This window comes from Trichomycterus rosablanca, chromosome 2 (assembly GCF_030014385.1).
Source record: "Trichomycterus rosablanca isolate fTriRos1 chromosome 2, fTriRos1.hap1, whole genome shotgun sequence".
In the NCBI taxonomy this organism is placed as follows: domain Eukaryota; kingdom Metazoa; phylum Chordata; class Actinopteri; order Siluriformes; family Trichomycteridae; genus Trichomycterus; species Trichomycterus rosablanca.
The window spans coordinates 34,931,765-34,956,736 of NC_085989.1; the positions used below are offsets into that span (position 1 = coordinate 34,931,765).

The window sequence follows — 24,972 nt, forward strand, 5'->3', positions numbered from 1 at the left end:
TGGTCTCATTTAGTTTACATTAACTGTCTATTAAATATAAAGTCTGACTATAAAGTCTTGTTTATGATTTATGACCTAAAAGGTTTAGAATCAGTATAGCCCAGTCTAAGCAAGCCCAAATTTTCTGTTAATCCGACATCCTTCAGAGTCAAGACTTGAATCACACCTCTGTACACACCCTTTTTGTCTTCGCCCCTTTCCTCTGATTCGTCCCTTGGTTTATTTACATTTACATTTTTGGCATTTAGCAGACACTTTTATACAAAGCGACTTACAGCACTGTGACAGTATACTGTCTAAGCAATTGAGGGTCAAGGGCCTTGCTCAAGGGCCCAACAGTGGCAACATGGTCGAGTTGGGGCTTGAACCAGTGACCCTTCGATTACTAGTCCAGAACCTTAAGCACTAGGCTACAACTGCCCTGATCCTCAGCTGTTGCCAATGATTAATTAAGTTCAGTGTTCTTGGTTGGTCAATGTTGTTTGCTATTCCTTGCTATTTTGTCCAGAGTTCCTGTGATTATGCAAAATATTTTATGCAGCTCAAGATTTTAAACTTTGCAGTGCTACACGAATAATAACAATGACCATTTGGCACCAGAAATATTAGACTCCCTGGTGATTTTTGCTGTTTATACAATCATAACAAAGAGAAAAATGTCATACCTGTAGTGTGGACATAATCCTAGACTTTCATTATAAATGTGTTTTAGTAAACAGGTTTTTAGTGAAGAGAAACTTTGTAATGTTAGCCTGTGACAGCTGCTCATAAGTTACAGGTTTAGATATTTGGCTGAAAACGTTTTTAAGTAGCCAGCAAAGGTACGTTTCAGCTTGCCAACACCGCTATTGATTTCCAGCATGATGTAAATGACGTTGTCTACATTTGGATGCCAGATGTCCTATACAGACATTAAATTTCAGGTCTATTTTGATTAAATTCAAAGAGTGAGGTTTTGTGGGCAGACAGTGAAGAGGACACCAGTCTGAGGCAATGGGAGGCTGTGATGTGGCAACCACTCAGACCAGCACTATTTCATGAAGCTTTCTTTAAAAGCAATGTCAGCAGTGAATGTTATAGCCATAAGTAAGAATGCCAGGGGTAGCGTAGATGCTTCCTAGATCTTTCCTCTGGCTGTCTTTTTTGTACACGTCTTGCATAATGTCTCACTCTCTCCGGTATGCTCCACATCTTTTTATAATCTTCTCATTACTTTTTTTTTTCTCTCTCAGCGGTTGTCTCCCCCATCTATCCCCTCCCTCTCTCTCTCTCTTTTTCAAAACACAGAAGCAAAACCATAAATTGGGCAATTTCTTGGGGACTCATTGCTAGTAAAAGTACTCCTGCAGACTGAAGTGTTTCTGGTTATTATGAAGGCTTTTCCTGGAGGAAAGCCATGTGAATGAAATAGTTGTGCCTGTCTGGGTAGGTAAGAAGGAATGATAAGCACACGATGTTCCTTCGCAGATGGCGTCATCTTTATTGGGCCCACTACAGGACAACCTCTTTTACCCTAGATTGAATAATTGTTGACATGGTATTCAATTTAATTCAAATTTAAAGCAAATCAAGAGTGATTAAGCTCCAGCTTGTGTGTGTTAAAATGCACATTAAAACCCACACAGCTGTAGTTAGAAATATTCGATCCCCCAAACAAAATAAGTATTTGTAACTCCAAACTTATCCACAGACTTATATTTAGCTTGAAGTCTTTATGAAGTCTTAAATGTTAAAGCAAATGAACAATAAAAATAAAGTAGCAGGATATTTTTACATGTTGCCACAATTATTCAATTCCTACGTAATACAGCTGATCTTAAATTTACCAATAAGTCATACAGACTAAAAATTGGGTTACATCATGATTAAACAATTGGGAACTCAACCCTTAATGTGCTTCAGCTGGGTGCTAATATTACCAACCGCATATGCATTCAAGGTGTGTTGCAACCATAATGAAAAATTAAAGGAGCTTCGATGAGGAGATAATTTCATTGCACCAAAAGGGCAATGGGTATACAATGATTTCCAAGACCTTGCACACTCTTGAAGTCACCATTGGTTGTACTGTCTGAAAGCTCCAGACTTATGCAAACCTGCCTGATCATAGGAGAAAGCCCAACAATTCGCCCAGAAGTCTTAAAAACCCATGTGTTAGAGCAAAAGACTTACAGGATGACCTTATGGAGGCCATGCAAATGTGTCAATGGATAACTTAATAATCAAGGACTTTATGGCTGGACTCCACAACACACGTCACTTCTGACCAAAAAGCTCAAGAACTGTCAAGTGGAATATGCCAAAAAGAATTTGGATAGACCTGCAGAGTTCTGGGAATCAAAACTGGAGCTGTTTGGCTATATGGATTAGCTGTTTGTCTGGCACAAAAAGGTGAGACTTTAGACCAGAAGAATACTATCACCATGGTCAAGCACTGATGTGGGGATGTTTTCAATAATGTGATTCACTAGACCAGTGGTGTCAAACTCACGGCCTGCGGGCCAGATCCGGCCCGCCACGTCATTTGATCCGGCCCGCGAGAGCTTAAACGACTGTATGATTGTTGTGATGGTTCGAGTCGTTACAGAGACACGCTTATAATTTAATGGGACACCTGCGCCTTTAAGTGCAACTGTTGACATCGTAGTCATGACAACTAACTTTGACCTTCGCTGAGAAGCCATGTGACTTTTACGGCAAAAGAACGCGGGTAGTAATGTGAACAATAATAATAAATATAAATAATTATGTTGCAGTATAATACAGAAGCATCGTCTGTAAGTAGTGGCGTTTATATTCTCAGTTGTTGGTAAATGTTTAGTGAGTATATCACAGCGTTTTAGTTACAAATTTACCATAATTAAATACAGTTGTTACCGTTACTATAGCAATTAGTATCTTTACACAAAATGCTAACTTGTTAGCGCTATTTTACGTTTGGTTAAATCTCATATTGTACCAGATGTAACACTTGACTACAGCTGTGTGCTTTTACTGTATTAAGTTCTTTATTGTTTTTATTGTTTGTATTTTTACTTCATTCTGGTGCACACAGTGTATCACACAGCTGGGAAGCAAATAAAACCGACTGTATTCTGAACAGAGCTGTCTGTCTGTCTGTCTAGCTGAGAAAGGGGGATAAACTCTTAGTGAGGGCAGAACAATTGTCTTAAAATACACTGTAAAATCCTACATTAACTGCATCTCTCAAAATGCATGCTGATTTTGTGACCTGCAAAGTGACACATCCTGCCAGTAGATATATAAGTAGTAAATATTTACACATAATCCCAAAATGTACAAGAAGATAAGTAAGAAGATTAAGCAGAAGGAGGCCGTGTCTGTGGTAAAGGAGGACAATATAAATGCAGAATTTAGCCTCCAAGAAAAACAACAGACTGCAATCTCAGCAGAATACGTTACAATCAGCCCTTTGAGGGCCACAATAATGCTGATGTGGCCCTCGGTGAAAATGAGTTTGACACCCCTGCACTAGACTAAAAGGTGCTTACTCATACCCACAGAAACACATGCAGGCAAGTCTGTACCAGAACTACTGTAAAATCATTAATAGAGGGGGCATGTATTCCTGATTTAGACCTAAATACATGTATAAACTATATGTACACTATATGATCAAAAGTATGTGCACACCCATTCTAATTATTGTGTGAGCCCTGACCTCAACGTCATTGAACACCACCATTGACCTGACAAATGTCCTTTCAACTAAATAGGCACCGTTTACCATAAGCACACTCCATGTGTGAGGTTCTTGTAAAACAACCTCTTGACATACTGTTTATGGCCAACAATCTTCTGCTCTTGTCCAGATGACACTATCATGCTTCTATTCAGAACTTCTATCTAAATGACTACAAGCTCCTGCATCTTCTCAGGGAATCTAGTCTGTTTGTTTTGTTCATTTGTTTTTCTGAACACATTTATTGGTTAATAATTCAATAAATAAAAGGCACTTTAGCCTACAACTAAAGAAACTTTTTGAAATTAGTGTCAACAGGTACTATATTATATTTTTGCCATTATTGTCCTTGCTCTGCTTACTACGGCTTAGGGATAAGTAATCATAAAGCTTGATATGAGACAATCTGTATTGTTCAACTAGCTATACAAATTCAATTCTGGTTCACTCTATGTTGATTCAGAGTCTTGGGTCACTCCCTTAATCAACTGTGATTTATAAGTACCACAAGCTGCTTGTCAGCTCTGCCAGACTTCCCCCAGAACCACTTGGGCTTCAGGAATGAAAAAGCCCCTTGTGCTGCAGATTAGAGTAGGCCAAGAAGAAAGCACAGCACCCCAGTCAGGCACACAGCCAAGCCTCCATATAAGCGTTAGACAGTAAACACACACAGATGCTGCCTGGCACGTTCCGCCTACCGTAGAGCACCAAAAGGAGAAACTTTTCTTTCTGGGCAGTACCTACCTCTGTAGAAAAAGTTAGACCAAGAGAGAAAGAGGTGCAGAAAAAAGACAAAAAAATAACAAGACTCAGGTAAAGAAATAGTAAAGACAGAAAATCAGACAAAGATACAGAGGCAGGCAGACTGTGAAGCTAGGATGGCCCTAATTGCAGCTGTTTAAGAGTGCCAGGTTTCCACAGTGCTGATGAGATGCAGCTGTAGACAGTTAAACCAGAAGCTTATTCTTCTATCTTCCACTATCAGATTCTCCACAATGCTCTTTTCTGAATTATCCATTAAATGTTATTTTGCCCAAATGGTGCAATTCTGGCCTTTTTCCTTTTGCATATGATTTGTTTTCCAAATCATTAAATACAGTATATTGCCAAGAATATACATGGACACCTGGCCATGAGTTAGTCAGACATCTTATTACAAAACTATAATCATTAATATGTCATTACCCCGTCTTTGCAGCTACATCAGCCTTCTAAAAAGTGTTATTTTCCCTATATTACAGCCCATTTGTTAGTTCAGGCACATGACTGGTCAATAATTACAAAAGATTTTCACTTACTTTTGACCATATATCATATTTTCCTGATGGGCTGGTAGAGGAGGAGCTGTGTCTGTAAGCAGTTTGTTTATGAAAGCAAGTCTATTGTTCAAGAAGGTGTCAAGGGACAGATAATCTTCTGGATTCTTTATTTGAGGTCATTGTTTCTATTGTGAAGAGGGAGGTTATTCATCCGGCAAGCCTCTTTTACTGAATTCAGCTCACACCTACACACAAATTCTCTCAAGTGTTCTCTCAGTCCACCTCTGTAACGACCCTCCATTGCATGAGCGTTAATATCCTCATAAAGCATTTTTAAACGCAATTCCATCTTTTTCCTAAGCATAAATATTAACAATGCATTAACGAAGTTAATTTATCCAACCAAATAGCTCTTACACTACTAAATTCTATTCAGAGATCTTTTTAGAGGGTTCTTGTGTTATTAATCTTCTATTACTTAAGTGTAATTAAAGCAATTTGTGCTCAGCATGCCCTTTAGATTAGCCATGAAGAATTCAGTTTGCTGTAGGAGCAAAGCCAAAATCAATGTGAATTGTCTGAACCTGCCCTTGATTCAGACCTATACATACATAGATTCACTTGACTAATAGGTGCTTACTCATACCCACATACACATGCATGCAAGTCTGTACCAGAACTACTGTAAAACCATTAATAGAGGGGGGCATGTATTCCTGTATATGTACACTATATGGTCAAAAGTGTGTATACACCCATTCTAATTATTGTGTGAGCCCTGACCTCAACGTCATTGAACACCACCATTGACCTGACAAATGTCCTTTCAAGTAAATAAGCACCATTTACCACAAGCACACTCCAAAGAGTGAGGTTCTTATAAAACAACCTCTTGACATACTATGGCCAACAACCCATGCTGCAGTGCTATATTTAATAGTGGTGGGGCCAGTTAGTTCCTGTAAGGGGAAATCTTAATACTACAGCAAACAATAACATACTAGGAAATACTGTGCTTTCCACTTGGCAGAAATCTGAATGACAAAAATACATTGCAGAGAAATTCTATCTGCTTACCATGAGTGAGCAAGTGAGTGACCATGTTATATCATAATCTGATATCTGACCAATACCACTTCACAAAAATATGAAAAAGCACCTCATTATTATTATCATCATTATATCATCACTTTATCCTGATTAGGGTCGTGGTGGATCTGATTTCCTCGAAATATGTGAGCACAATGCAGCAACACAAACTGGATAGTATGCCAATTCTTCACGAGGCCTTGCCTTGAGCCCCCATACCACCCACCCCCAGACATAGCCAGTTATGTTTGTATGTAGACACCTGACTGACCAAAAGCACCACTGGAGATTCGAACCTTGGATAGACATCAAGAGCAAAATGTAATTTAATATAACAAGCAAAACCACTACTCTGGACTCGTCCTTATCTACGTCAACACATTTATAATTTGGAAAGATGTCAGACAATGCATTAAATAATCAGATGAAAAAGACATCCATTACAGTACCTCTGGGTTTATAAAAAATTAGAAAGCTTGCCATTAAAGCATGGTCATTTTATTGAAACTGATATATTGCACAAGTCACCTGTCTTTAGACAATTTCAGCCAGCGGTAAAAGCTTGGTCAGTTTATTAGCTTGAATTCCCAGCTATCCATCACAATTCCACCATGAAGCATTCTGATTAGTATTAGCAAAGCAGATTGTCTCAGTGGAATCTTTTCAGACCTGCTTTTTAAACTATTCAGCACTCTTACTGATGTTATTTTTACAAACAAAGATGACTTTGATGGATTTCATATGACAGATGAGTCAAGAAACGTTGACAGATACCCTCTCATTTGTGCTTTACAATTAAATATTTAGAAATGTAATAAAATTGTGTGCATTTCAAATGTGTCTTTGTATACAGTTAGATATGCCAGAACAGGATAGATATGCCAGTTCAAACTAAATACTTACTCCCCTATTGCAAAAGCTACACATTTCAATAACTGGTTAAACTCTTAAAACTCTTAAGACTTAAAATATGCATTCTATTAGCAAACAAAGACCAGTTTGAAACTGTTTTCAACAAAGAAACCTAAAAGTATTTCAGCAGCTGGGCAGCCAGTTAAAAATCCAACAATCCAACAAGTCCAGATGTGAAAACACTCCTCCCTCATGAGGGAGTTTCTTTGTGTCTGCCTATTTTTCACTCATTTTTCCCTTCTGTTAGGAATCCCCACTGGTCCTAAATACACCCACCCGCACGTGCTGGCACACACACACACACACACACACACACACATACACACACACACACACACATACATAGTCTCTAATTCAGTGGAAAAATGCAGCAAGCTTCCTTAGATGTCAGGCTTGGCTTAACTTATACAAAGTCAACAAATGTGTGTGCCAATTGTTTTAAGATCTATTCACCATCATCACTAATAGTCTTTAAAGAATGCCAACTTAAAAAGTAGAGCAAATTCTAATTTATCTCCTGGGTCTTATCAGCATAGACTAAATGCAAAGAGCTAAAAGACAACTGCAGATGTGACTGCACTTTAAAATCTACAGGCTTAGAAGCCAGACAACAGTCTTTGCAAAATTACACACATACTTTAAGCACATATATCTCAGTCGCTGATATTATCTCTAAGCTGTGGTTGAAAGTAAAATGTCCCGTGAGCTGCGCTGTATGCAAGCCACGTAGTATACTTTTCCTGAAGCGCACATTTAGACCCATTAAAATTGCATTTGCTCAAACTAAACATTGTATGACAGCATGGTAGCTGCACTTACACGCGCCAATTTTATTTGTTTGGAAATCAAGCTGAAGTACTCAGCATCTGACTGCATGCTACTCACTTCAGACCACTTTAGTAAAACAATCTCGGATGTATTTATTTGAAATAATCAGAGGAAAGAAAAAATACATCTTTATTAATTATTTTAGTGTATTGAACTGTGTAAACATTAGAAAGAAAGTTTACATAGCTCAAATCAAATCAGGCTTTTTACAGACAAACACTGCTAACATTTTCAGCAAAAGCAGGCCTCTGTTTCTTCTTTGATCACTCAGCCTCTCCTATTTTTTCAAACCCATTTGAAAGATATAGTGGCTGTAAGTTGGGCAGATGGTTATGTGGAACAGAATTTCATGTTGTCCACTTATGAGAAAGAGAGAAAGAAGGAGTGAGAGACATAAACAGAATGAAGCAAAAAAAAAAAAGCATGGGTGGTGCTGCAACAAAAAGAGATTCCCTCTGTATGAGTCAGACTTTAGGAGACCCCTCTTCACTTTGTGCTGTGCTGAGGCTTGTACAGTGCCCACTCAAACCTATCTCTCTCACTGATGACTGTTATACAGGGCCAACAAATTTGTTTTGTCCAACAGAGTGATTTAAAATCACATACAGTACAGTAAATAATTTAGCATTTTAAAGTTTCACAGTTATACAACTGTTATATAAATGGTCAAAGAATGTGGGCAGTCAGTCTAATTTAAGGATTTCATTAAATGTGCAAAAAGTTAAGCAGATGTGCAATCTCCATAGAAAATCGCTGGGAATAGTATGGGTCAGACTGAGGAGCTTATTGACCTTCAATCTGCCACTGTTACAAGAAGCACGTTTTGGTTTTGTATCTTTATCTAACCAAGGGGATCAAAACCTCCTTAGCACAGTGGTAACTCAACGTCCCCTAAACTCAAAATCTTTGAAACTCAACGCCCTTTGTCGAGAAATTTGTACCCTTAAACCCGACGTTTCCTCTTAAACTCAACGTGTTTAGTTTGTTTTTTAAAAATGTATTTATTTAATTTCAAGTTAACAATGAACAGTCGCTTTGTTCAGCACTTGGCTTGAGTCGTGCAGTAATACGTCATCAAAGTGTGAATATGAGATGAATCTGCATTTGTGTGGAATAACCATCAGATTCACTCTGAAAGCTCCACATGTATCTGTGTTTAGCTGCATTTTCTTGACTGTTTCACTTTAAAACTTGTGTTACAGACCGGGGTTCTGAGAAATTGTGAGAATCTGCTTTTTATTTCAGTTTTTTATATTATATTTGTGTTATTTTTAGTGTATAAGTGTAAAAAACAACCCCATTATTTTACATATGCCTAAATATATATTTCCTATATCTTTTCATGGGACAACACTATAGAAATAAAACTTGGATATAACTTAGAGTAGTCAGTGTACAACTTGTATAGCAGTGTAGATTTACTGTCTTCTGAAAATAACTCAACACACAGCCATTAATGTCTAAATGGCTGGCAACATAAGTGAGTACACCCCACAGTGAACATGTCCAAATTGTGCCCAAAGTGTCAATATTTTGTGTGACCACCATTATTATCCAGCACTGCCTTAACCCTCCTGGGCATGGAATTCACCAGAGCTGCACAGGTTGCTACTGGAATCCTCTTCCACTCCTCCATGATGACATCACGGAGCTGGTGGATGTTAGACACCTTGAACTCCTCCACCTTCCACTTGAGGATGCGCCACAGGTGCTCAATTGGGTTTAGTCCATCACCTTTACCTTCAGCTTCCTCAGCAAGGCAGTTGTCATCTTGGAGGTTGTGTTTGGGGTCGTTATCCTGTTGGAAAACTGCCATGAGGCCCAGTTTTCGAAGGGAGGGGATCATGCTCTGTTTCAGAATGTCACAGTACATGTTGGAATTGATGTTTCCCTCAATGAACTGCAGCTCCCCAGTGCCAGCAACACTCATGCAAGACCATGATGCTACCACCACCATGCTTGACTGTAGGCAAGATACAGTTGTCTTGGTACTTCTCACCAGGGCGCCGCCACACATGCTGGACACCATCTGAGCCAAACAAGTTTATCTTGGTCTCGTCAGACCACAGGGCATTCCAGTAATCCATGTTCTTGGACTGCTTGTCTTCAGCAAACTGTTTGCGGGCTTTCTTGTGCGTCAGCTTCCTTCTGGGATGACGACCATGCAGACCGAGTTGATGCAGTGTGCGGCGTATGGTCTGAGCACTGACAGGCTGACCTCCCACGTCTTCAACCTCTGCAGCAATGCTGGCAGCACTGACGATATGACGCCGAACACGTGGACTCAACTTCTTTGGTCGACCCTGGCGAAGCCTGTTCCGAGTGGAACCTGTCCTGGAAAACCGCTGTATGACCTTGGCCACCATGCTGTAGCTCAGTTTCAGGGTGTTAGCAATCTTCTTATAGCCCAGGCCATCTTTGTGGAGAGCAACAATTCTATTTCTCACATCCTCAGAGAGTTCTTTGCCATGAGGTGCAGTGTTGAATATCCAGTGGCCAGTATGAGAGAATTGTACCCAAAACACCAAATTTAACAGCCCTGCTCCCCATTTACACCTGGGACCTTGACACATGACACCAGGGAGGGACAACGACACATTTGGGCACAATTTGGACATGTTCACTGTGGGGTGTACTCACTTATGTTGCCAGCTATTTAGACATTAATGGCTGTGTGTTGAGTTATTTTCAGAAGACAGTAAATCTACACTGCTATACAAGTTGTACACTGACTACTCTAAGTTATATCCAAGTTTCATGTCTATAGTGTTGTCCCATGAAAATATATAATGAAATATTTGCAGAAATGTGAGGGGTGTACTCACTTTTGTGATACACTGTATGCAAGTCCACAGGACCATTGAATGCATTAATAGGTTTCCCATACATCCTTATGGGAAAAAATATTTTGAATCTCAACGCCTTTTAAACTCAACGCCACTCCCAGAACCAGTTGACATTGAGTTTCAAGGTACCACTGTAAATATGTTTTAGTTATCTGTTGCAACCTACACAAGCACAATATCCTTTTATCAGGACTTCATGGATCTGTTTTTGACTGAGCAGCAGCACACAAGCCTAAGATGATGTTATGTAATGTCAAAAAGCATTAAAGCACACTCTTACAAAAGTTTCAATACTAATGAATGATCATTTACAATCTAAAATTTGAAGAACAACTTCAGGTATGGTCATATTTCTAAATTAGTTGTGTATGGCTGTTTTTATCGTTATCGAGTTAGGCCCCTTAACATAATTTCCATTAAATGAGAAAACTGTGGTGAGACTGTGGTGTATTAAAATGTTATGATGAATTTGGGGTGGAAAATATTAAATGACCTGCACTGAGCCTGGATCTCAAACCACTGTTGGAATAAACTGGAAAGCCAGGCCATGTTGCTTAAATTAATGACTGACCTTGCTAATGATCTTGAAGTTGAAGTAAAGTGATTTCTGAAGATAGATTCCAAATCCAAATAGTGGAAAACCTTCCAAAATTATTGGAGTCTATTGTAGTAGCAAACAGGAAAATTAACACCCATAGATTTGGATGTGTGAATGTCCAAATACTTTTGGACATTTAAAACAAATTATTAGTAAATATGAATATACAACTGAGCAGTACAGCTACTGTGTTGTCAGCAAACAGTGATTGGTTCAAACAATAGCAGAAACATTCCATGCTGGTTTTTAGTGGTGGGCTGGTATAGAGGAGTTTCCATGTGAGGATTGCCCAAGAATTCACAGCTAGTGCCAGACACAGGGAAGCCCTCCACACAAACCAGAGCACACACCCATCATTCAGTCAGCGAGCACACACAACTCTAATCAGTTGCTAATGACTGTATTTCATCAAAATCCTAATGATGTGCCGTTTGAACTATCACGAACACTGTTCATGACTAATTCTAATGAATAGTCCAGCCAAAAACGATATTTACACCATTTTCCACTTACCTCAAATGTAGTCAGTCGGCTAAGCCATATTGAGTATCCTAACTTTGCATGTATGTCTTGCTCTAAAGTTTCCAAGTAAACGTTGTTAATGTGTGTGAAGGAATAATGTAGCTACTAGTTCAACATTGTAGAAACTAAATGCTGGCAGTAATCAACTCTGGGTAAATGAAAGCTATTCCTTATTAACATAGAACCAAATGGATCTTTATATGGATCTTTTTTTATCTGAAAGAATTAAGTGTAAGAAATATGCAGAAATATAATATCAGGTAAGGAAGTAGGCAATACTTCTGTATTATGTCACTGTAAGAAAAATGTCTATCACCAGCTGAACTCAAGGTAATCACTGGGAGAAAAGCCGTCCTGCATCAGGTGAACTCAGTTGGACCAGGATGGACTTTGGGAGACCACCAAAATATAGCTAAACTTTGAACATTTTACCCTAGTCTAATTCAGTTTACCCTGGCTGCCTGCTAATTTCCACATTAAATTCAGACTTTATTTTGCTAAGAAGAACACAAACTTCCATTTGAGAAGTGAGTCAGTGTTCAGCTTTTTTCACAAAGACGTTTGCAGTCACATAGTATAAAACATTTTCCAATTAGTGGATTTGTTTTGGTACTGTGGGTAATGTGGTGCCCCACCAGCAATTAGGCACGCAAAACATATGTATTTTTAAAGGAATAAAATTGACATTAAGCAGATTCCAGAGCATTACTCTTATAGGTTTAAACACTACTGAAGAACTAATTCTCTATGGTAAAGATAAATGGTATTTAAGCCACTCTGTTTATAGGATGAAATATAAGTTTATATTAAAGGAATATAAACTGACACACACAAAAAATCTGCTAAATTGGTAGCTCAAACAGGAAGGCTGTTTTGTTCCAGACCCATCTCAATGGCATAGCGTGTCTCTCTTCACAGGTAAAACAATGGAGCCACTTCCTTCAGCCTTGTTCTTCAGGCTCTAGGATATCCAGCATGTTTACATGACTCAACCTCATCCTTTCCTGTCCCTCCTGCCTTTTTTTTCACCAACTCATCAAGACAAATGACTGTTTGTAAACCAGAGGTATCAACCGCTCGGGGCTACCGCTGCTATTTTTCGCATGGAAAAGCGATTAAAAAAAGAATTACAAGAATAAAATGAGAGAGGAGAGAGGAAGACACAGAGAGGAAGAGAATCAAAACAAATGCATAGGCACTAGGGACAGTAGAGCAACTGCCACATTTCTCTGTGCTTCATTCCAGGCCAACGCAGGCAATGGAAACTTCTGGAAATGTACATTCTGTTGGGTTAAAAATACAGCACATTAATGTGCTCCACATGTGCCTATCTGGCAAAGAAAGGCATATTTTGACGGCAGAGAAGGGAATGAGGGAAGGAGGGAGGTAGTGATCTGAGGGGTTTTCTTTCTGAAGGGATGTGAAGTGTGCAGCCAAACTCTGTGTTAATGAACACATATAAGAGTTTTTAACTTTTAAATTTTTTATATTGTTTCAAATGTGTTTAATACATTAAAAAATATTTAAACCAAAAATACAAAATGTATTTTGTATCTGCAACAGTCTTGCCATTGCAATAATATTTAATAGTTTTTAAACCTGTACTGTATAGTTTACCTACTGAGGTATTTTGTATTTTGTATTTTTATATATTTAAAAAAGGTGTAAAAGGTGTTTGTTATTGCACCATACACTGATCAGGCATTACATTATGACCAACTTCCTAATATTGTGTTGCTGCCTAAACAGCCCTGCAGCTGCGATGCACTTCTTCAGCAATTTGAGCTACAGTAGCTCGTCTGTTGGCTCAGACCATAAGGGCTAGCCTTCGCTCCCCACGTGCATCAATGAGCCTTGGCCACCCATGACCCTGTCGCCGGTTTACCACTGTTCATTGCTTGGACCACTTTTGACAGATGCTCTGACCCGGTCATCTAGCCATCACAATTTGGCCCTTGTCAAACTCTCTCAAATCCTTACGCTTGCCCATTTTTCCTGCTTCTAACACAACAACTTTGAGGATAAAATGTTCACTTGCTACCTAATATGTCCCCTCCACTAACAGGTGCCGTGATAAAGAGATAATCAGTGTTATTCACATTACCTGTCAGTGGTCATAATGTTATGCCCAATTGGTATATATGTCATTTTCTCCTCAATACCCTGAAACATGTTATCAGATTTTATGGATTTTTAATGATTGTAATATCTTTAAGGCTTATTTAAGACATATTTTGAATAATTGAACACAAAATGCACATAACAACAATGATACATATACAATAACTCATGCAGCTTTTTGTAAATACTGGGCTGACTCACAGCTCACCTATACATAACCACATATAGGGCAAATCTTTAGATTTAAATTATAATGGCTAAACCTTAACTCAGTAGTTATAACGTACTGTTATATTGCCTGGCTAACACTTGCTATTCAGACTAGGCTGTGAAAGCTCCAAAGTTAACCTTTTTCTTTTTTCTGATCTGGACAAGGCATAGTTCCAGTTGGTAAAAAGCACCATTCACCATTCAAAAAGCAGTTAGGTAGCTAAAGAAGACTGTGATATAATCACATCTAATTCATCTCACGTAGGCTATCTGGGCTATCTGAGTTTTGATAGCAAATGTAAGCTATATAGCAACAAGTCAAAAATTGAGATTTTAAATTTTTAAATGAGAACTTTGTCGAGCAAAATGGTCAGTCTGGTACATGAGTAAGATGGTTACTTAATACCATGTAATGTTTGTGTAAGCAACACAGACAACCCTATTTTAGCCAATAAACAGTACCCATGATGTCAGAGCAAACAAACACTGACAGCACACTGTCAGACCATCACAATCACCACACTGTCATACTCAGATCATTTTGTAAACCCACTAAACACAATCAAATTTTAATGTATCAGTGAGTCTCCCTACCTTGTCCTTTTTCCACAAACATCACCTTGGAGTCAGGCTGAAAGTTATGGCCGCTGACAATCATCCTGTCTCCACCTGAGGCAGAACTGCTCTCCACACTCTGTCTGTCCACCAGAGGCAGCTCCTGTGCAGATCGCTGGGCTAATAATGCAAAAAAACACAAAGACTGTGTTCATACCATATGCAAAATGACCAAATGACCTACAACTTTTCTAGTCGTATAGGCCAGGTGCCTATTAGAACAATTATTGACTTGTCTGGGGAAGGGAGATCTGATGGGATTCCTCATTGCTCATTTTAACTGCAATTATGACCTCTGCCGGCTGATTGATGGCGCCTGCACAGAGACGGGGAATAATGGGGATCAGTGCATGACTCTTTAAGTGTGATTTGGATCCTCATATGAACCTGCCTCGTGCAGGTGAAAGGAGCGGTCAGCAACTGCACACATGTCGGAGGGAACGTGTGTTAGTTATGGCCCCTTGTCAGTCAGAAGTGGAAAGTCTGTAGCAGTAGAGGGAAAATACAATTGGGTAATTGGATACGACTAGATTGGGAAAAAATGAGGGGAAAAGGCAAAAATATAAAATACCAAAAATGAAAGCATTATGTCCCATTTGTCCAGCAAAAATGCCAAAGTAAATATTTACTGAAGCCAAAAGTTATGCTTTAAAAATGACAACTGAATGATGAATTAAATATATTAAATTATCCATGGAGTTTTTTGTATTTAGCATGAAAATGGCCACACCATAAGTCAATAAATCACTTTTATTATTATTATTATTTTTTATTAAAGACGTTATGCTGCTGCCTTTTTACTGGAATATTAAATGATAAGATAACAGCTATACTAGTTGTAGAGAAAGCTATCAGATTATTGACTGTCTCAAATAGACTCACTTCGAGCTAACTTATTATAAGATCATGGAACTGCATGAGAATCTAATGATCAAATGATTGCCAGGATCTCATTTGCTCTCGAGTTATAGACGGGTTATTTTCTATATTTCATTAATTTTGAAGCTTTTGTCATCATTTTGGGTCAGCTGAAGTTAAACATATCATCTTAACCTCAATATTAAACCATTTAATGCTTTAGCAATGACAGAATTATACAGCATGAACTTTCTGTGAATGTAGTGAGTCAAGATTTGGCATGATGTAAGAACATTTATATCTAATGAAAACCCTATCTTTTACAAATTAAACTTAACCTAAAAGAATGTCTGTAAATGAAACCTACTAGCTGTCACTTTGTTGATATGCTTCATATCACAGCAGTATTCAGTAAGTGACTGGCCACGCTTCAGAATCCCTCATATCTTATGAACTGTGTTCATTGTGCAATGATCTTTCTTATTTTTATTACAGGATATGACAACTTCTGGCAAACAGCAGTACCAGAACCTGTCATTAGTAATAATAATTCATGATAAAATTTTATTTAGTGGTCATGAAACACACACTTGCTGGAGTATTACATAGGTCAAATACGTGTACCATACTGTATAGTCTATCCTTATTTGTTTGTTTAATATGCAAGTTAATGTTTTTAAACAGATATAAAATGCATTCTCCTTCTCCTTTCACCTAAATCTCACAGCTGTGGTAATTGTGTGGGCATACACCGATCAACCATAACATTAAAACCACCTCCTTGTTTCTACACTCACTGTCCATTTTATCAGCTCCACTTACCATATAGAAGCACTTTGTAGTTCTACAATTACTGACTGTAGTCCATCTGTTTCTCTACATGCTTTGTTAGCCCCTTTACATGCTGTTCATCAATGGTCAGGAACACAACAGAGTAGGTATAATTTGGGTGGTGGGTCATTCTCAGCACTGCAGTAACACTGACATAGTGGTTGTGTGTTAGTGTGTGTTGTGCTGGTATGAGTGGATAAGACACAGCAGCTCTGATGGAGTTTTTAAACACCTTACTGTCACTGCTGGACTGAGAATAGTCCACCAACCAAAAATCACCAGCCAACAGCGCCCCATGGGCAGTGTCCTGTGACCACTGATGAAGGTCTAGAAGATGACCAACTCAAACAGTAGCAATAGATGAGCGATTGTCTCTGACTTTACATCTACAAGGTGGACCAACTAAGTAGGAGTGTCTAATAGAGTGGGCAGTGAGTGGACACGGTATTTAAAAACTCCAGCAGCATTGCTGTGTCTGATCCACTCATACCAGCACAATACACACTAACACACCACCACCACGTCAGTGTCACTGTGCTGAGAATGATCCACCACCTAAATAATACCTACTTTGTAGTGGTCCTGTGGGGGGTCCTGACCACTGAAGAACAGCATGGAAGGGGGCTAACAAAGCATGCAGAGAAACAGATGGACTACAGTCAGTAATTGTAGAACTACAAAGTGCTTCTATATGGTAAGTGAAGCTGATCAAATGGACAATGAGTGTAGAAACAAGGAGGTGGTTTTAATGTTATGGCTGATCGGTGTATATGTGTAATGAATTAATTCTAATGTTTTGTATTTTGACTTACAGCATTCAATGGGGTTGGATGCCGCCTGCAAAGACACAGTCCTGCCGTTGGGCTGGGTAATATGGACGCGAAACACCATCCTGACACGTGTGTTCTTCCTCCCAATGTCTGTCTCACCTTTACGCAGCTCTATGTCAGAGTTCCGCAGCTTCAGGATTCCAGCACAGTCAATTCTTTAGAAATACAAAGACAAAACAGATATACACATAAGACAATTTAAGTGGACTGTTTATTTCAAGCTACATTGACTACACAATAAACAAGAAACCTAGTATATGATTGACAGTGGGTTTAAAAAGTATTCAGACCCCTTGACTTTTTGCATACTTTAGTGTTTTATGGAATTTAAATAGATATAATTGCCATGATCACTCATTAATCTACAATTCATTGTCCATGCTGATAAAGTAAATGCTTGTTTTTTAGAAATGTAATTAGAAGAAATCAAAAACTGTTTTAAGTATTCAGACCCTTTATTCAGTACATTGTAGATGCCCCCGTGGAAGCAGTTACAGCTACACTGCAAATCCTCTTGGACAAGACAAGATATAGTCTTGTATAGACAAGCTTTGTGAACTTGGATTTGGGAGGTTTATCCCATTCTTCATGATGGATCCTCTAAATCTCAAAAGGACTGAATGGGGAGTCTGTAAACTGTTATCCTCAGGTCTTTTCCCAGATGTTTATTATGATTTAAGTCTGGACTTTGTCTGAGCCGCTCAGGACAGTCAGAGACCAGCCACAAAGCCATTTCAGTGTTGTTTCAGCTGTATGCTTTGGGTCATCATTGTGTTGAAAGGTTAACGTCACCTCAGTCTGGATTTTCATGTGCTCTGGAAAAGGTTTTCTTCAAGTATGCTCCTGTACTTGGCTGCATTCAATTTCTCAATTCTTTCCATTTCTCAATTCCTAACAGTCGCCCTGTCCATTCCGCTGAGAAGCACCAGGTATGGTATCACCCAGGTGGTGTGCAGAGCCTGTTTTTGCCATAATACTTTGCTGTTCTGGCCAAAAAGTCCATTACATGCCATCCTTCTTGCCAAGATGCCCAATTTGGCAGGACAGCCAACTCAAGAAAGGTTTAGGTTTGTGCCAAACTTCCTGCATTTCAAAATTATTAAGGGCACCGTGGTCCTGGAAACACTAATAGCATTAGATACAGTTCAATATAGTTGCCCTGATCTAGACCTTGCTAAAGTGTTTTAGCTGGACTTCATGACCTGTTTTGCTGAGCTGTTGGTGTAACAAACACTTAACTCAAATATTAGGAGGGGCATCCAAATACTTTTGGCTATATATTGTGCCCTCTGCAAACACTTCTGCTAAAGAGATAGAGCACTAAAGATAATTTATTACACACATTAATCGCATCAAGCCATTTTTCTCTGCCCTAAAACATTAATAAACCCTTATTAAAACATTACCAGACTGGTTTGTTTTAGTTGTTTGAAAATATAAAGCTATTGTCAGCCATCATAAACACAGATTGAATCGTGAGCACATTTCTGGCAAGGGTACCAAAACTACACTGTCCCGTGATGTATATGTTGATGAATTGTAACATTAATTAATTACAACATCTGTTATATTACTCAAATAAAGATGTATGATCTTTTTGCAAATAGTTCTGAGGCATGTCGTCTGTCTGCAAGCACATCGGAACACTTGCCAACAAGCTGTAGGTGGAGTTGAGAAGGTTTGGGTTTTATACGCTGAGTTAAGTAAATCATACATTAAAAAGTGAGAGAAAAGTGCTGACTTGGGTAGGCTGCTGTTGCACAGCTTCCATACGGCAGACCCCAGTGCCCTGTTAGAGGCGCCCCACACATCCTGAGGCCTCATGTAACACAAGATCTACAGCTTTTGGGAGGAAAACCCACTGTGTTGGGGCTCCACAACTCTCTATCACATACACACAGAGCATCCCATACCAGGAGCTGGGAAAGTGTCATAAAACTAGGGACAGCTTTAAATTAAATTTTCAAACTGACTTCTATATTATGTTTCTAATACATATACAGTAAAAAGAATTATAACAAAACAACACCTGAAAATAAAATTGTATCTTACTTTACCTACCATTATTTAAAAGCTGAGATTTAAGGGTGGTGAAAACACCCAAAAAGTATTGCAAAGAACCTCATCCTTATTTCCCTATACATATTTGTGATGAGCCATAATTAGTAATGTGTAGTAACAGTTCACATTTAGGTGCAGTGGCACATCTGGTGTTACACAGCAAGGGGGTTTTAAAGCTGGACCTGATCCCTGCTTTCAGTCACATAATATTACTCACATATTGTACTTCATATTAGGGACCTTATATACAAAAACAACACATTTTGTAAAACAAGTTTCAATTATTTAGGAGGAATATTTGAATTGGAGAAACTTTTAGCAAGCCGTCCACTGTTGGGTAGATTTTCCACTCGTCCAAGCTGTTGCATTTTAAGACAATGGCTCTCATTGTGGTTCAGTGAAGTTCTAAAGAGTTTGGCATGGCTTTGTGACCCTTTCTATTCAAATATAGAATAGAATATTCTCAGCCATAACATTTTATCAGCTCCACTTACCATATAGAAGCACTTTGTAGTTCTACAACTACTAACCACCACAGAGCAGGTATTATTTAGGTGGTGGAAGTTTCTCAGCACTGCAGTGACAATAAAATGGTGGTGGTGTGTTAGTGCGTGTTGTGCTGGTGTGAGTGGACCAGACACAGCAGCGCTGCTGGAGTTTTTAAATACCATGTCCACTCACTGTTCACTCTATTAGACACTCCTACCTAGTTGTTCCATCTTGTAGATGTAAAGTCAGAGACGATCGCTTATCTATTGCTGCTGTTCGAGTTGGTCATCTTTGAGACCTTCATCAGTGGTCACAGGACGCTGCCCATGGGGCGCTGTTGGCTGTATATATTTTTGGTTGGTGGACTATTCTTAGTCCAGCAGTGACAGTGAGGTGTTTAAAAACTCCAACAGCACTGCTGTTTCTTATCCACCACCCAAATAATACCTACTCTGTAGTGGTCCTGGGAGAGTCCTGACCATTGAAGAACAGCATGAAAGGGGGCTAACAAAGCATGCAGAGAAACAGATGGACTACAGTCAGTAATTAGAGTAATTGTCAGTAATTGTAAAACTACAAAGTGCTTCTATATGGTAAGTGGAGCTGATAAAATGGACAATGAGTGTAGAAACAAGGAGGTGGTTTTAATGTTATGGTTGATTGGTATATTTTAAATGTTTCTATTAGTTTTTCTGACATGTTCTTAAATCATGGCATAAAGGTATTCCAATAGAAACATTGTGATTTGATAAATGCCATTTTTACCCAGCAATGTACACTTAATCACCCACGACAAATGACAACCGTCAAATTGTGTCTAAATGTATTGTTTTTGCTATAATTATTTTTGAGCTCTGTCTAGAACTGAATTAGAGTTCACTGGGTGATTTGATTGCACATGATTTGGAAAGGCATGCACCTAGGTCCTACAAAGGTCCTGCATTGTCAGAACAAAAACCAAGCCATGGATTCCAAGAAAATGTCTGTGGATCTTAGCAATACAATTGTGGTTAACAAGAGATCAGGACAAGGAAAAAAAAACAATATATGGGCATTGGGTTTTCCCAGAAACAGTGTGGACTTAATAATTTTGAAATAGAAGAAGCATGGCACAGTCTTGACCCGTTCTAGAGTTGGTAAATGCAAATTAGGCATCTGGCAAAAAGGGCTTTGGTCAGGAAGGTAAGCAAAAACCCAAAAGGACGACTGGTAAAAATTGTGAGATGTATGAATGCTGTCAAATACAGGAAGAAATGTAGTTTACATATGCTTACCATCCAATCTGGCAGAAATCTGACAACAGAGGATCTGCCATGAAAAATGGAATAAACCGTCCAGATACAGGTGTGCAAAGCTTGTACAGATGTATCTATGTAAACTTGCAGCTGTAACCCCTACAAAAGGGTCATCTGAATACTTTTGTGAGTAATTTCGGGTTTTGATGTTTAATTAATTTTCTACAAACTCTACAATTATTGTAGATCGTATGTTGATTGAGAAAAATGACAATTACATCCATTCAAAATTAAGCCCACAACCCAATGAAGTATGCAAAAGTCAAAGGGTATGAGTACTTTCCACTGTATGTTATTATGTTTTATAAAATCCAAGTCATCTGTGTTTAATGTCATGTTTAATGAACCAAAATTATTCAGTGTGACGAATATACAGTACAATAACAGAGACTATTGAAGGCAATTACTTTCTTACACCCATAAATCTCATCCACACTTTAGTTAAACGCTTTCTGGCATTGTCAATTTTATATTAGTATTGCGGTTTTACTAATGATTCAGCACATTTCACCAAGGATCTGGTTCAATATGTCATGTTTTGTAATGCCTGTTTCTTTTCAGCCTTAAAGGCAGTTGCTTACTAGAGTGATTAAGACAGACATATGACCTAAAAGCACTTTTCAGGAAAAGCCTGGCAACATTGGAGATGTATTTAGTACAAGCAGGAAATGTCAATTATTTGAATGCACTATTAAAGGAGCATAAAATTGGATAAATGAAATTGAATATAAGGAACCATTTACAGAAGTTTTGTACCAATGTTGCCAAATTCTAAAATTGCTTTTCTTATTATTCCTGTAATCATCCCCAGGAAATACAGCCATTAGAGTATACACACATAGACAGACACACCAACTTACATGGCTCTCATGTTACTCTCTGGCAGTAGTGGAATCTCTAGCACTTTGGTGTTGGCCTGCATGATTTCGTGGCTGGGTGTGGACACAGTCTTTCCTGTGATGCGGTGGACCTGGTAAAAGGCGTGTGGCCGCAGGAGACGGTCGTCTGCCGTCCCGATGAACAGCTGCAGGGTCAGAGGATCACTCTCCATGTAGCCATGAAGCTAGGAGTGATTCAGTAGTTTTAGAACTATTAGACATGAATTTAACAGTTTAAATCAGATCATATAAAAAAAAAACTTTTGACTACCTAATTACAGCAATGACAACATTTTTCAACCTATCAAAGATCATAGTCATGCATTATAATGGCCAGTGATAGCTCAGTGGTTAAGGTACTGAACTAGTAAGCAGAAGGTTGCCGGTTCAAGCCCCGCCACCACCAAGTTGCCACTGTTGGGTCCCTGAGCAAGGCCCTTAACCCTCAATTGCTCATCGTGTTCAGCTCATTGTGTAAGTCGCTTTGGATAAAAGCGTCTGCTAAATGCTGAAAATGTAAATGTAAATAATTATCATATAACACTGCCAATATGTAATCTTAGTGGTACGACTGTGGTTGTCTATTGGGTAGAGCTTTGGGCTAGCTGTCGGAGGGCTGTCCCAACCGTTGCTCCTCTGCCATGCAGATGTTGGGACTTTAACCCTCTCAGCTCCAGGGGTGCCAAATATTGGCTAACCCTGCACTCTGAGGTGGAAAAATACACTTCATTGTACTCAGCATGACATTATGACCACTGACAGGTGAAGTGAATAACACTGATTATCTCTTCATTACGGCACCTATTATTAGGTGGGATATATTAGGCAGCAAGTGAACATTTTATCCTGTTAGAAGCAGGAAACATGTTAGAAGCAGGAAAAATGGGCAAGCGTAAGGATTTGAGCGAGTTTGACAAGGACCAAATTGTCATGACTAGACGACCGGGTCACTGCAGCTCTTGTGGGGTGTTCCCGGTCTGCAGTGGTCAGTATCTTTCAAAAGTGGTCCAAGGTAGGAAGAGTGGCAAACCAGCAACAGGGTCATGGGCGGCCAAGGCTCATTGATGCACGTGGGGAGTGAAGGCTGTCCAGTGTGGTCTGATCCAACAGACGAGCTACTGTAGCTCAGATTGCTGAAGAAGTTAATGCTGGTTCTGATTAAAAGGTGTCAGACTCCATGCTTCGACAGATCAGGGCTGTTTTGGCAGTAAAAGGAGGACCAACACAATATTAGGAAGGTGGTCATAATGCTATGCCTAATCGGTTTATATATGACAAAGAAAGGCATTCAGTCTGACCTGGATTATTATTATTATTAAATATAACACACAATTTTAGTACAGGCTCCTGGAAAGTGATTGAGTTCACAATGGAGGAGTTAAGAACTAAGGGTGAAAAGGCCAGTAAAGTTTGTATATTTATTAGGCAAGTATGTTTAAGCCTGGCATTTTAGTTTAGGCAAGCAGATACAAGATAGAAAGGGAGAACGGCTCTCCACCTCTCAGCACATTAACACCTACTCTAGGAATGTCAAGATTGTGGGCTCATGACACAGAGGCCAGAGAACCTCGTCCACACCTCCATGCACTGTGTTCACTTTTTACCCTCACGTGGTGTAAGAGATCTACTCACACAATCTACAGTACCATGGCAGAGTGGGTAGTAAAAACAGATTCTAGATTGGTGTGCTATGAAAAGAACTCACATGACACATGCTCTTGTTTTTTGAGACACAGAACACATACATATATGTAAAAATAAACTATTTAAAACACATCATTAGAAAACTACCAATCAACTACTTGCAAATAAAGATAAATAAAATTAGGAATAATTCAAAGGTTGTAGCAGTTGTTGGAAAGTTGATTTTTATTATTTGATATACATTACATGGCCAAGGGCCTCTGGACACCTGACCATGAACTTGTTGGACATTCATTTTCAAAACCATTGACATTAATACTAATATCCCCCCTCCAATATTCTGGGAAGGCTTTTTACAAAACTTGACAGTGTGTCTGTGGAAATATGTACCCATTCAGTCAAAAAGCATATTTGAGGTAAGTTACTGATGCTGACCGAGAAGGCCTGTGATGGGCATTCCAGTTTATCCCAATGGTGTTTAATGAGTTTAAGATTAGGGATCTGTGCAGGCCACTAAAGTTCCCCCTCAGCTTACTCAACAAACCATGTCTTAATGGATGTTGCTTTTTGCACAGTCATGATGAAACAGGAAGGTTCCCCAAAGCATAGAAGTTATTTTTATTTTTTTTTATTTTTTGCATTTTTCCCAATTTTCCTCACAATCTAGTTGTATCCAATTACCAGATTGCATTACGCTTCCTCTCTACTGATGCTGACCCCACTTCTGGTTGAGGAGAGCGAGACTGACACACGCCCCCTCTGACACGTGTGCAGTAGCCTGCATCTTTTCACCTGCACGAGGTGAGTTCATATGTGGATCTGCTTTGTGTACAGAGAGACACACCCTGATCGCATTATTCCTTTACTCTGTGCAGGCGCCATCAATCAGCCAGCAGAGGTCGTAATTGCATCAGTTATGAGGTCCCTATCCGGCTTCCCACCTTGTATGAACAAAAGCCAATCGTTGTTTATGTAGCCGCCCAGCATAGCCGGATGCCAGAGCTGAGTTTTAAACCGACGAGTTCGAAATGTCAGCTCTGGTGTGCTGGCGTGTTTGACCACTTCGCCACCAGAGCGGCCCAGCATAGAAGTTATTTAATATATTTTATTTTATACACCTTTTGGCAACTGGTGTGGCAAATAAACGCCTAAACATAATCATTTAATGGAATGTCTACTTACATTTGACCAGTATGTTTCCAGTGTATTTTCCCCCTTTAATTTTAAGTGTACACGTCAAAGTAAAATAGTGAATTGTCTGCATGGTCACCATCAAAAGCAGGTCTGCCATAAATTAGAACCTACAAAAACATGGGTGACTCTGTCCACTGTCAAGCAAGCTTCACATTTGCCTGCTCTTGAACCTGCATTACAGCAGTATTT

At 39.1% G+C, this 24,972-nt stretch overlaps 1 protein-coding gene across 1 annotated transcript in view; it reads right to left on the reverse strand.

Annotated features, from left to right (window-relative positions):
• Nucleotides 1-24,972, reverse strand: part of nfatc1 (nuclear factor of activated T cells 1) — a 57,305-nt gene that overhangs the window by 26,078 nt on the left and 6,255 nt on the right. Inside the window, exons 4-6 of the mRNA XM_062990784.1 lie at nucleotides 21,928-22,130; nucleotides 17,205-17,377; nucleotides 14,683-14,823 (exon numbers count right to left, since the gene is read on the reverse strand). Of these exons, the coding sequence (XP_062846854.1) occupies nucleotides 14,683-14,823; nucleotides 17,205-17,377; nucleotides 21,928-22,130 (517 nt within the window). The remainder of the gene's footprint in view (nucleotides 1-14,682; nucleotides 14,824-17,204; nucleotides 17,378-21,927; nucleotides 22,131-24,972) is intronic.